Source organism: Ranitomeya variabilis, chromosome 6 (genome assembly GCF_051348905.1).
Source record: "Ranitomeya variabilis isolate aRanVar5 chromosome 6, aRanVar5.hap1, whole genome shotgun sequence".
NCBI classification, from domain to species: domain Eukaryota; kingdom Metazoa; phylum Chordata; class Amphibia; order Anura; family Dendrobatidae; genus Ranitomeya; species Ranitomeya variabilis.
In genome coordinates, this window is record NC_135237.1 from 317,867,890 (window position 1) to 317,880,295 (window position 12,406).

The 12,406-nt window shown below is 43.1% G+C and overlaps 1 protein-coding gene across 5 annotated transcripts in view; it reads left to right on the forward strand.

Annotated features, from left to right (window-relative positions):
* RELCH (RAB11 binding and LisH domain, coiled-coil and HEAT repeat containing) overlaps positions 1 to 12,406 on the forward strand; it is a 204,264-nt gene that overhangs the window by 36,532 nt on the left and 155,326 nt on the right. For all 5 annotated transcript variants that reach the window (XR_013216939.1, XM_077269738.1, XM_077269736.1 and 2 more), the window contains exon 2: positions 9,406 to 9,495. Coding sequence is in view for 4 of the 5 variants with exons in the window: in XM_077269738.1 (XP_077125853.1) it covers positions 9,406 to 9,495 (90 nt within the window). In the remaining variant the exon portion in view is untranslated. The remainder of the gene's footprint in view (positions 1 to 9,405; positions 9,496 to 12,406) is intronic.

The following is a 12,406-nucleotide window of genomic DNA, read 5'->3' on the forward strand; positions in this document are numbered from 1 at the left end:
GAGTCAAGACATCACTCATTTGTAGCTTTCTGTTCTCAGCTACAAGTATCATCTGGCCAAATAGGTTTCTGTCAGCCTTCAAAATTACCTCCTTGCCAAGACCTTGTCTGCGTGTCTTCATTTGGATGTTAGAGAACGTTTTAAGTTTGTTCTTCGTCATCTTGTCATGAAACAATGTAGTTGGCTTATCGGTACCCAAACGCTCATCCTTGAATGTTTGATATGCATCCTCTCCTATACTGTATGCCCCTTGAAGGTCTTTGGCTACATCTGGTGGTGCTACAGTCGCTGTTGACAAACTGATAAGTTCACCATTATGCTCTTTGTTGAAGGGGTTCACCCAACCTGTCTCCAGCAGTTGAACGAAAGATTGGACATCGGCTTCATCTCTTCTAATCCTAGACACCTGTAGGTCTGAATGGCTGAAGTCAGTATATTGTTGGCCTACCAGGGCCCTCAGCTGCCTCAAGTACATACTGCGGTACTCTGATGTCAGGTAGAACCTGGAAACAGCTCCAACTTTGAGGCTGAAGCCTTTTGTGCCCCCTGGTGTCTGGGTGTCTTTGTTGATTGTCTCTTCAATGGTCTGGTCCACAGGAATTCGTCCAAAAGGATTCTTGCTACCGATCTGGACCGAAAAGCCACCTTGCATGAAGTATTCATGGACCTCTGGGTGTTCTATGGGCAGCCGAGACATTGTGGCATAGTAATAGGTTAGGTATCGGGCATAGTTGACCTTGTCATAGGCAAAACACCATGGTATCATCTGTCGGATTGCTCCTAGGTGAAGCATCCAGTTGCCTTCTCTTGAAGCTCGAACCAGGGCCAGCATGGTCTCGACCATGTCCAAGTATGACATCCAGAATGCTGAGAGTTGTTCATTTCTGAGGGTCTCAAGATAAACTTGAAAGAGCTTCAGGGTAAGTGTGCAAGATTCATTATCCAAGAGCTTTTCGAAGGATCCCTGCGACACACTGATGCGAAAGTTTGTGATGTTCTTCAGTGTTTCATCCAGATGGTGAAGGTCCCTTGCATGGTTTTCTTCTAGCCATGGAAGGAAGTTTTTCCATGCAAGCCTCATAAGTGCTTCATAGACCAGCTTGTGTAGTCTCACTGCTCTGTTGTACCTCCGGCCGTCCATCACTCCAGACACTGATCCTTCAGCGATTACACCGGATTCAACACACAGATCTCTAAGGCCTGCATCCTGAAATCTGTTCCCTATGATAGAGAGGAGATTACAGATTGTGTGGAAGACACCCAAAAACCACATAGCGCTCCTTCCGTGTTGAGCTGTGCTGTGTGCCCATACTTTAGTTTACGAGTACATGTGGGGTGTTTCTATAAACTGCAGAATTAGGGTAACCAAGTTTGGGTTTGCCGTTAACCCTTGCTAGGTTGCAGGTAAAATTGGATTACAATGTAATATCTGGAAAAAAAATGAAATTTTGAAATTTCGCCTTCATTCTGCTAAAATTCCTGTGGAACACCTAAAGGGTTAACAGTTTTTAAAAATGAGTTTTGAACAGCTTGAGGGGTGTAGTTTGCAAAATGGGGTAATTTATGGGTGGTTTCTGTTATGTAAGCCCCTTAAAGTGACTTCAGAAGTGACTTGGTCCTTTGAAAAGTGGGTTTTGCTGTAAATGTGAAAAATTGCGCATAAAACTATAAGCCCTATTACGTCGTAAAACAATAAGGTTTCATTTTCAAAATGATGCCAATATGAAGTAAACATGTGGGGAGTGTAAATTAATAACTATTATGGGGGGTATCAGTATTTTTGTAAAAAGCAGAGAATTTCAAAGTTAAAAAATTGCCGATTTTTCCAAAATTTCCGAATATTTAGCATTTTTTTATATAGAAAGGTAAAATATATTGACTCCCATTTAGCACTGACGTGAAGTACAATATGTCACGAGAAAACAATCTCAGAATGGCTTGGATAGGTGAAAGCGTTCCAAAGTTATTAGCCCATGAAGTGGCACAGGTCAGATTGGCTTAGGCACTTGGGTACAAATAGGCCTAGGGCTGAAGGGGTTAATAAGCTACGTATATGTAAGGGCTATCATATCAAAAAATAAACTACAGACATGCATCTACCTAAAAATACCAAAGAAAATTAGTCACTCCGGGTGGTACCGATATCTGGCCCGGCTCATGGACTATGTTGGGTTCTTCTGTTAAAAGCCATATATTTTATTTATTCATACAAAAAAACATGAAAATAGTCACAACCGCAACACCACCATAGAAAGTTAAAACTAGATGCAGACGGGTTTCAGACGTGAGTCTTTACTCATTGCATATTCTAAAGGCTGAGTCACACATAACGATATCGTTAACGATATCGTTGCAACGTCACGCTTTTGGTGACGTAGCAACGATCCCGTTATGTGTGACAGCGACCAACGATCAGGCCCCTGCTGGGAGATCGTTGGTCGTTGGGGAATGATCAGGACCATTTTTTGGTCGCTGATCACCCGCTGTCATCGCTGGATCGGCGTGTGTGACGCCGATCCAGCGATGTGTTCACTTGTAACCAGGGTAAATATCGGGTTACTAAGCGCAGGGCCGCGCTTAGTAACCCGATATTTACCCTGGTTACCATTGTAAAAGTTAAAAAAAAAAAACAGTACATACTCACATTCTGATGTCTGTCATGTCCCCCGGCGTCCACAGGGTTAAGGCTATGTTCACACGCTGCGGTTTTTGCTGCGGATCCGCAGCGGATTTGCAGCTGCGGATCCGCAGACGTTTTCCATGCAGGGTACAGTACAATGTTACCCTATGGAAAACCAAATCCGCTGTGCCCACTTTCCTTTTTTCCGCTTGAAAATCCGCGCTGATTTTCTGCGGAAAAAAAGAAGCATGTCACTTCTTTCTGCAGATTCCGCAACTGTTTTCCACCTGCACCAATAGGAAAGTGCAGTTGGAAACCCGCAGTGGAATCCGCAGGAGAAACCGCACAGAAAACCGCAGGGAAATCCACCGCGGTTTTGCACTGCGGGTTTTCTCAAATCAGGACCTGAAAAATCCGCAGAAAAAAAAGGATAGTGTGAACAAGCCCTAAAACTGCTTTCGGCAGGAGCGCTGCTAATGCACGCGCTGCTGCCGAGAGCTTCCCTGCACTGACTGTGTCAGCGCCGGCCGTAAAGCAGAGCACAGCGGTGATGTCACCGCTGTTACTGCCGGCGCTGACACAGTCTGCAGGGAAGCTCTCGGCAGTCTTAACCCTGTGGATGCCGGCGGGGGACGTGACAGACATCAGAATGTGAGTATGTAGTGTTTTTTTTTTTTTTTTTTTTTTTTTTACTTTTACAATGGTAACCAGGGTAAATATCGTGTTACTAAGCGCGGCGCTGCACTTAGTAACCCGATGTCTACCCTGGTTACCCGGGTGCTGCAGGGGGACTTAGGCATAGTTGAAGACCGTTTTAACGATGCCGAAGTCGTTCCCCTGATCGTTGGTCGCTGGAGAGAGCTGTCTGTGTGACAGCTCCCCAGCGACCACACAACGACTTACCAACGATCACGGCCAGGTCGTATCGCTGGTCGTGATCGTTGGTAAGTCGTTTAGTGTAACTCCAGCTTAAGGCAGGCAGTGTATGTACATTGCCTGATTATTGAGAACTCTTGTTCCAGATAATGGTGCAATGTAAATACACCTTGAAGACGATCTGTGGCCAGAGAAAAGTGGCCAGTATTGGCTCTTATTCCTGCTGTCTGTTTAGTTGAGTAAGGAGTGTCAAGGCACAAAGTCCTTCGTGCCTGTGTAAATACCCCTGCATTCCCTTCTGTGCCAGGTATGTTAGGAGTGGATGCAATAATATATCGACAAACAGAACCATGACTGATCGCTCCATTTCCAGGCATCTCCCTCCTTACGTAAGGCTAGGTGTGAGCTACATGTGCATGTTACGTCTGTTCAGCTTTGTTCTGTTGTATCCTGCTTTGAATCTCTAAATTTCTCCAAAAAAGCACAGTAGCTTTTCAACTGGTTGCAAACTCGTGTTGTAAACTGAGCCTAACAAAGATCCTAGTATTCCCTCGCTATTGGCCACCGTCACAAATTCCTAATTCTGTCAGGATTTGAGCTTGGATCCCATGACCACCGAATCTGCAAATGTTACAGAGCTAATGCAAGTGAATGGTGTTTTCTTTGTATTCATTCATATGCCGAGGACAAAAATAAACGTGGAATAATTGACAATGACATTAAAAATGCAACTCATGGTCCTAGTTTGCACAAAAGCTGTATTTTTTCTGGTGGGTGTGCTTGGTTTTACAGCTTTGTTTTATACATTTGAATGGCACAAAGCGGTAATGCCGCTACTAAAAGTACAGGGCTGTGTACATAATGAAGGTGACCAAGGACTGCCAAAAATCAGATTTGGTGGCCATAGTTATCCAGCCATGGTTTCTGCTGATTAGAAGGTCGGCCGCTATTCAAATGGATATGTAGCCGCTATACAGGTGATGGAGCAGTGCTGCTCAGCACCATATCTGTTTATATCTGGCCACCGGCAGAGCCGACAGCTGCTGAACAGTCAGTGCTGGATGTCGAACAATCTGATATGAATGACCTGTCAATATCAGAGTAGTGAAACCCCCCGTTAAATTTGATTGTAAGTTTGAAGAAGACAAGCAGTGCTTTTGCAGTTCATAAGAGATGTCATCTTTCAACAAATCCCCCACGTTCTAATGTTAATGAGATGACTCCGTTCACCCTTTCCAATTCTACACACCAAAGTCAGCCTTTTTTTTGTTTTCCTTCTCAAAACGTGAAAATTGTAATTTTTGGACATTTTGTATATGGATATGCGCATTATAAAGTAACCAAAATATTTGTTCTTAATGAAGAAAGAAAAAAAAGAAATATGCCGTTATTAACTGTAAACTGGTGAGCAATAATAGAGTCATTGCTCGGGTTTTCCCAAGTACGCTCGGGTGGTCTCCGAGTATTTGTTAGTGTTCAGAGATTGTTTTCATCGCAGCAGCTGAATGATTTACAGCTACTAGCCAGCTTGATTACATGTGGGGATTTGCTAGCAACCAGGCAACCCCTACATGTACTCAGCCTGGCTAATAGCTGTAAATCATTCGGCTGAGGTGATGAAAACTAAATCTCCGAGCACTAACAAGTACTTGGAGATCACCCAAGCGTGCTCGAGAAAACCCGAGCAACGAGTACACTCGCTCATCAATGTTACTAATCAGATGTGATATAAGAGTTGGATAATTGGTAGAAATTTACCGTAAATGGAACCATCCAGAAACCTCTACACTGTCAATTCATATGTCTGTATAGCCCTTTAAAATATTTATTCATTTGACCCCTTTATGATCCCAAAGCGACGCTCCAGCTGCAAGTGATCAGATTTTGAAGTTCTGTATATACGGTATTTGTCGGGCAGTACATTGGGCTGTGAAGATGCACTCAGCTCCTCAGCCTCATGCTGTATTCCAAGCCTACCGCCACTCACCCCAGGTAATGCACAGTGTGAGGCTGAGGGGAGCTGTAAGTGCATCTTCATGGCCCAGTGTACCTCCAGACACCGCACTGCAGCTTGTCGTTGTATTTTTGGACACTTCTCGGTATACGTATAGTCTAAAGACGATGCATAAATAATTTGATAGCCAGAACATGGAATGGGGGAGCTTCACTTTCACGTCAGACGTTATACAGTATGTCTGATCTGGGTGAAGGGGTTAATAATATGCTAATGACAAAAGGAGAAACACCCTTGTTTTTAATAGCGAACACTAGCAAAAGAGACCGTGTGTAATCTGCATAACCTTATAGAACGTCACTAAGGATCAGGATGATGTCCCCTTCCAAAGCATTCTGCTATTAGAGGAATAATGAGGCCCCTGTAAATAGTCTTAACTATAAGTTTTCTATACGTTTCTGTGTACAGCTTATATACTGATCTATGTGGTGCACGGTAATGGACCACATACATACTGTGGTTAGGTGATCAAAAAGGATGAGTGCTAAATAAGACTACCACGTTTGTAGTTTACTGTGGATGCGCATAGGTCTACATAGCAAACTATTAGTAAATGATATTGTACTGGTGGAAAACTCAGCTTCTCACTTTTTTTCCTATTGAGTAGTACGAGTGGGCAGATTAGTAATCTGAATCCATAAAGTAACAGATACCTTATAGAAGAAAGGTCAAGGAAGTTTTCCACTTTTATAAAGTGGACCCCACAGACATACAGGCAGTAATTTCCGGAGCCGGCTCCCTGCTGCTGCTCCGGCCTGTGTTTTGGCTGCAGTGGTAACGTCACATTGAGCTGCAGCCAATCACTTCAGCGTCTTATGCAGTCTACATCAGCATAGCTACTGAGCTGAAGTGATTGGCTGCAGCTTGAGGCGAGCTGTCGATGGGATATCATCAGTGATGTAGCCAAAATCCAAATCGGAGCAGTGACAGGGAGCCAACTCTGGGGATGGTGAGTACTGGATCATAGTTATTTTACATTACTGAAATCATTTCCAATTTATGAAAGTGGAAAAAATCTTTGACTTTTTTTTTTTTTTTTAAAGCTTTTTTCCCACCAGGGTTCTGTCACCGTGGGTAGATTAGAATAATCAGTCTTATTCTATCCAGTGTTTAAAAAAATATACGTATATTAAAAAATAGTAGAACTAGCTAACTTTGTCACCATCAGAAAGATTACATGATACATCAATGAATATTTTAACATAAATATTTATTTAAAGGTTTCTATGGCAATGGCAGAGTAATGTAGGGACACAGACTAGTGTGCACAGAGCCCACATTTAGATCATCACTACGTGTGTGTATGTGATTATGCAAAATGAAGTCATTTGTCTTGTGCTTTCCATCATGGAGAGCCTGATTTGTAGCTGTAATCAGTCAGATTGTAGCTTCTTTGGTGGAGCGCCTACAAAGGTTATATACTAGGTGATGCAGAGGTTGTTAGCTTGTGATCACAGCCCACTTTGGTTCCATATCTGATTAAAAACATGACTAAGCCATTGTGTACTTAAAGGGAACGAGTCCCGTTGCGGGCAGGGTGTTGTAAATCAGGAGGAGCTAATCGGCTGATTTCTTCAAATCCCTGGTGTTTGGGTGAGTCTAGTGGGCGGTCCCATTCAGTGACTTAAGTCTTCCATGTATGCCTGCAATCACAGCTGTCAAATCACTATTAGGACCGCCCCCTGGACTCATGCACATACACCAGGGATTTCATTGGATACAACACCATTTATACGGAATCTTTTCCAACAAACCTACATCCGGTATCATTCTACTCAGCTTCTCCCGCTCTATTCTGTGCTGTCCACAGACCACACTGCACGTATAAAAGAGGACCTGGCACCAGGTCAGAAATACTCAGACTTTGCTCTTGTTATTCCTGCTTGCTCCCAAGTATTTTTTTTTTTTCATATCTGACATATGGTTCCAGAAATATGGGTCTTTTTAATTTAGTGCCCTGTGTGCATGTCTTTAATATCTGCATTATTACTCTGTGAGCAAAGTCCCCTTGATAAATCCCATAAAAATGAGCACTACATAAAAAAGCTCATGTAACTTTTATGCAGATTTATGAAAGAAAAAACCTTTATGTTCAGGGGAGCAACAGAAATAACATAAGAAACATCTGAGCCAATTTTGACCTTGTAACGGGTCCTCTGAACGTTTATCACCAAGCTTCTGTTTTCTATGTGCTTGTGGCAATCGTTATGGTATCGTGTGGTGACTCTATTCTGTAAATTCCGCTGCTGTGCTGACCTCAGTGTTATCCATGTGTGGTACAGGGTAAACCACCCGTACACATCAGATCTCTGCCGCAGCTTATCACTGGGACAACAAATGGAAAGGCAGGCCAGAAACGACCTCTGACAGACCTCTCCTGCAACATTCATACACATTGAGGGGCGACCAAACCCATGGAGTCCAATCGACATTTGACCAGTGTGTATGGGGGCATGAAGGAATGTTACAAGGTGAAGGTATTAAGCTGTACATCGCTTCTCCGCCCCAGTGACCTGTGACGTCAGTGATTGGCTGCAGCAGACAGGATACTCTACATATTATTCACCTCTGGTATCGGCAGGGACCACTGCATTAGCCGTAGGTTTTTGCTACACCATCTGAGAGCAGGTGCACAGACCTTCATTTCAGTGACATATCACTTACTGCTTCACTGTACAGTTTTGATAAAATCACAGTTTTATCTGCTGCAGATCTAGCAGTTCTCTGAATTCTGAGCTCTGTATAAACCCCATCCACATTGCTTATTGACAGCTTCCTGTTTATACTGTGCATAGGCAGAAAGCTGCCAATTAGCGGTGGCGACAGTTATACAGAGCTTATAAAGGAGGAGGACTACAGTGCAGCAGATTTACTAGTCCTCTAGTGATAATCTCCTGCTAATTAAACTACACTGAGCAGCCCAGTAAGTGATACGTCGCCAGAACCTGGGACACTTCTCCTCCTACATTATGCTCTCAGGTTAGGTGGCATATTCCCTTTATTAGGACAGGTGCCTGTGAGCATGTGCAGTAGGAAGCTCCGCTGCTGTGACCTGGCGATTGTTGGCAGTATGAGTGATCTCCAGGTCACAGTGGCGGAGTGTCCTACTGCACATGCTCACAGGCACCTGTACTATTACTGTTCTAACACTGGTTTCTATCAGTGTATATTAATGCTATAATGGCTACTTCTTCCCTAGACAAAACTATTGTGATTTCCTAATTTATGGTATAAGCATTTTTCTGATGCCAGTTTCTTATCTATCTGTTCATAGAGAACACATTGAAAGGGTGGTCCAGGTGCTTTAAATAATGCTCAAAATGAAAGTCGGGTACTCTGGTGGTCACGTGGCACGTGAACGCTGCAGCCAGTCGGTGGTGTCGGTAGTCCCATGTCCCATCCGGTGACATGACCGCCCGGCAGACTTTCCTGCTGTATCCTATATTTTGTGTTACACTGTACCAAGTGCTGGAGCAACAGAAGAAAAAATCCCACATGTTCGTTACCATGGAAACTGCCAGCCTAGGCCAGGGTTGTCAGCGCTGGCATATTGTGTGGGTGTCGTTACTGAACAGCTCCTTTTCATCTTGTTTGTTGCTTTTTTTCTGCCTTTTGATTAAACCTTTCTGTACAAACACCAGTTTACACATAGCAAATATTATTAATAAAATCAGTACTTTTCTCCCCAATCTGGAATAACGTTTCCCTTCTGTATTTCTATGGATGTGTGAATGCCATTTGTTCCCAATGTTTACCCATCATGGCTATTATGGGGAATGAGTGCGACCCTGAATACTTTATTCCATAGAGTAATATAGTGGATGTGTTGTCACGTGTTAGAAGTAAGCAGCGCTTGTGGTTGATTTTGGCTCACCGGCTTTCCGCTTCATTTCAGATCGCGCGGGTAGCATTAGCACTCTTGATTCTCTGGACTTTGCGCGGTACTCTGATGATGGAAATAGGGAAACTGACGAGCGGGTGGCAGGTGAGTAGCATCAGACATTGATCAATTGTCCGCTTTAAAAATGCCTTTCTTGGTTTGCTTAGAATATGCCATTTAAGAGTATTGCCCCCATCTTAGATGTCGGCCGGAGGCTCGGCAGCTCCTTTTCCAGCTTGGATTCGCCTCAGGAAAGCGTTTCCAATATCCACACATGACCAGTGCAATGTGTGAGGGGGCTGGCTGACGGTGTATCTCTGCAGCTAATATGGCCGCCCTCTGTCTGCATCAGTGGGGATGGGCTGGCCTACCTGTTGGAATGATCACTCAGCCAGTCTCTCTGATGATGTGCAACCATAGGAAACACTGTCCTGTTTTGAGCACAGTCAGGAAATGGAACCACTGGAACAACTAGCACTGATCTTCAGATTGGAACACCTTTTATAATATGATTGACAAACCCTTAATAACTTTATTTATTTTTTTACCTTTACCCATGATTGCATCAGAGAGAGGCAGGAAATGACAGATAAATGGCAGAGCCTCTCTGTGAGTTTCAGTGGTTTCCTGCCCTTGCAGGTAGACCGACATTCCTGGGCTGCCAGGGTGAAGAGTTAATTTAAATACATAAACATATGCATTATTTTTTTTTTTTTTACTAATGCACCTTTTCTGAGAAAACCAACTCTAATTTTTTTTAAAAAGATGTTTAAAAAAAAATAACTATTACCATCCTATTAAATGCCCTGCCATACTAGCCCTGCTACAGCGATGGTGTCTATTTACTTCCCACATCATCCCTGCAGGGTATGTAACCGCAGACCTGCACTGACTCTCGGGGGTGGTGGTGCTGATGCAGCCAGGTATTTAAAAGATTTGCTATGGTAAAGGTACCTTCACACTACACGACTTTGCAACGATAACGATAGCGATCCGTGACGTTGCAGCATCCTGGATAGCGATATCGTTGTGTTTGACACGCAGCAGCGATCTGGATCCTGCTGTGATCTCGCTGGTCGTTGCTGAAAGTTCAGAACTTTATTTGGTCGTCAGATCGGCGTGTATCGTCGTGTTTGACACCAAAAGCAACGATGCCAGCGATGTTTTACAATGGTAACCAGGGTAAATATCGGGTTACTAAGCACAGGGCGGCGCTTAGTAACCCGATATTTACCCTGGTTACCATTGTAAAAGTAAAAAAAACAAACAGTACATACTCACATTCCGGTGTCTGTCACACGTCCCCCGCCGTCCGCTTCCTGCACTGACACTGAGTGCCGGCCGTAAAGTAAAAGCAGAGCACAGCGGTGACGTCACCGCTGTGCTGTGCCTTACGGCCGGCACTCGCAGTCAGTGCAGGAAGCGGACGCCGGGGGACGTTACGGACACCGGAATGTAAGTATGTACTGTTTGGTTTTTTTTACATTTACACTGGTAACCAGGGTAAACATCGGGTTACTAAGCGCGGCCCTGCGCTTAGTAACCCGATGTTTACCCTGGTTACCCGGGGATTTCGGCATAGTTGGTCGCTGGAGAGCTGTCTGTGTGACAGCTCTCCAGCGACCACACAGTGACGCTGCAGCGATCGGCATCGTTGTCGATATCGCTGCAGCGTCGCTTAGTGTGAAGGTACCTTTAGTTTTACTTTTCTCTTATTTGCTTCTATTGCGGAACTGCTCAGTAGATTGTGACCATATTCTGCACATTTCAATGACTGTAACGATGGGTAATACAGAACTTGTAATTCCAGCTTCTTATTTCAGTCTTTCACAAAAAGTCACATGAGATATTCCAGTGTGCCGATATTCTGCAATCATCCTGAAGCTGTCACTTGCAAGATACCCCCGCATCGTTCTACCCAAATATTTCATTATAAGGTGTTAGATTGTATCACTATGATACATTGTATGAAAGTTTCTGCGATGTGTATCTTTATACTCCACAAGGATTCTTTTAGCTCTTGTACTTTGTGCATGTTCTGTGACTGTACTACTTACAGAATTAAGAAAGATTGTAATAACTACATGAAATATGTAGGACATATCATCTATGAAAAAGAAACATGCAGCAGAGTGTTTGTTATCGTTGGCCTTCCTCTCACCCTCCAGACATTACTTTTTTTTGTCTGACCATTGCCATTGGTTTCTTGCAGTCTGACCTAGTTTTCTTTTTTTTTTTTCGTGTCCTCACCTATTTTTGGTCGTGTTTCATGTTGCGGTGTTTGTGTTTTTTATATGTATATATATATTTTTAATTATAATGTCTTATTTACATTTTTCCAATTCCTTTTATACCAATTTTTTTTTTTTCTCATTGCCTTCATTATTGGCTTGATTATGCATCTCATTTTCTTGAGGATCAGGATCTAACCCAAACCAATTTGAACGATTTAATCTTTTTATTATATTTTTATTTAATTATGTGGAATAAAAATACATTAGTTACAGTTTCATAAAGACTATAGCAGAAAAATATGGTTTTAATATTGAGTTCACCGTGGGCACATAAGATGCACAGAAGGGCGTGCCTCTATTAGGTTATAGATCGACTCTCTGTTTTGGCCTAAATATGCTGTATGTCTTCTGAAAGAAAGAGGTTTTTATATGTCGCAGTACAAGCACTTTCAGGGTATGTGAACACTGTTTTTTTCAGGTGGATTTTCCCTGGAACCCACCAGAGAAAGTGGTAAAAAGAAAACTGGCGTAAGCCGTACATATGTCACATATAAAATAGCTAAAAAAAATGTTGCTCTAAAGGTGTCCTAGAGATGTCGGAAAATGCGCTTCTGTGTTTACCTGAAGCGTCTTTTACTTCAAAAATGTTTTGGGTACGCTGGTGTGTGGAAGACGCCATGTGAACATGCCCTTCGTGACATCTTTCTCCGGCAGATCTGGCCTGGAAGCCGCATGAAAAAGCACAAAAATGCCAAAAAGAATTAACATATGCTTATCAATGT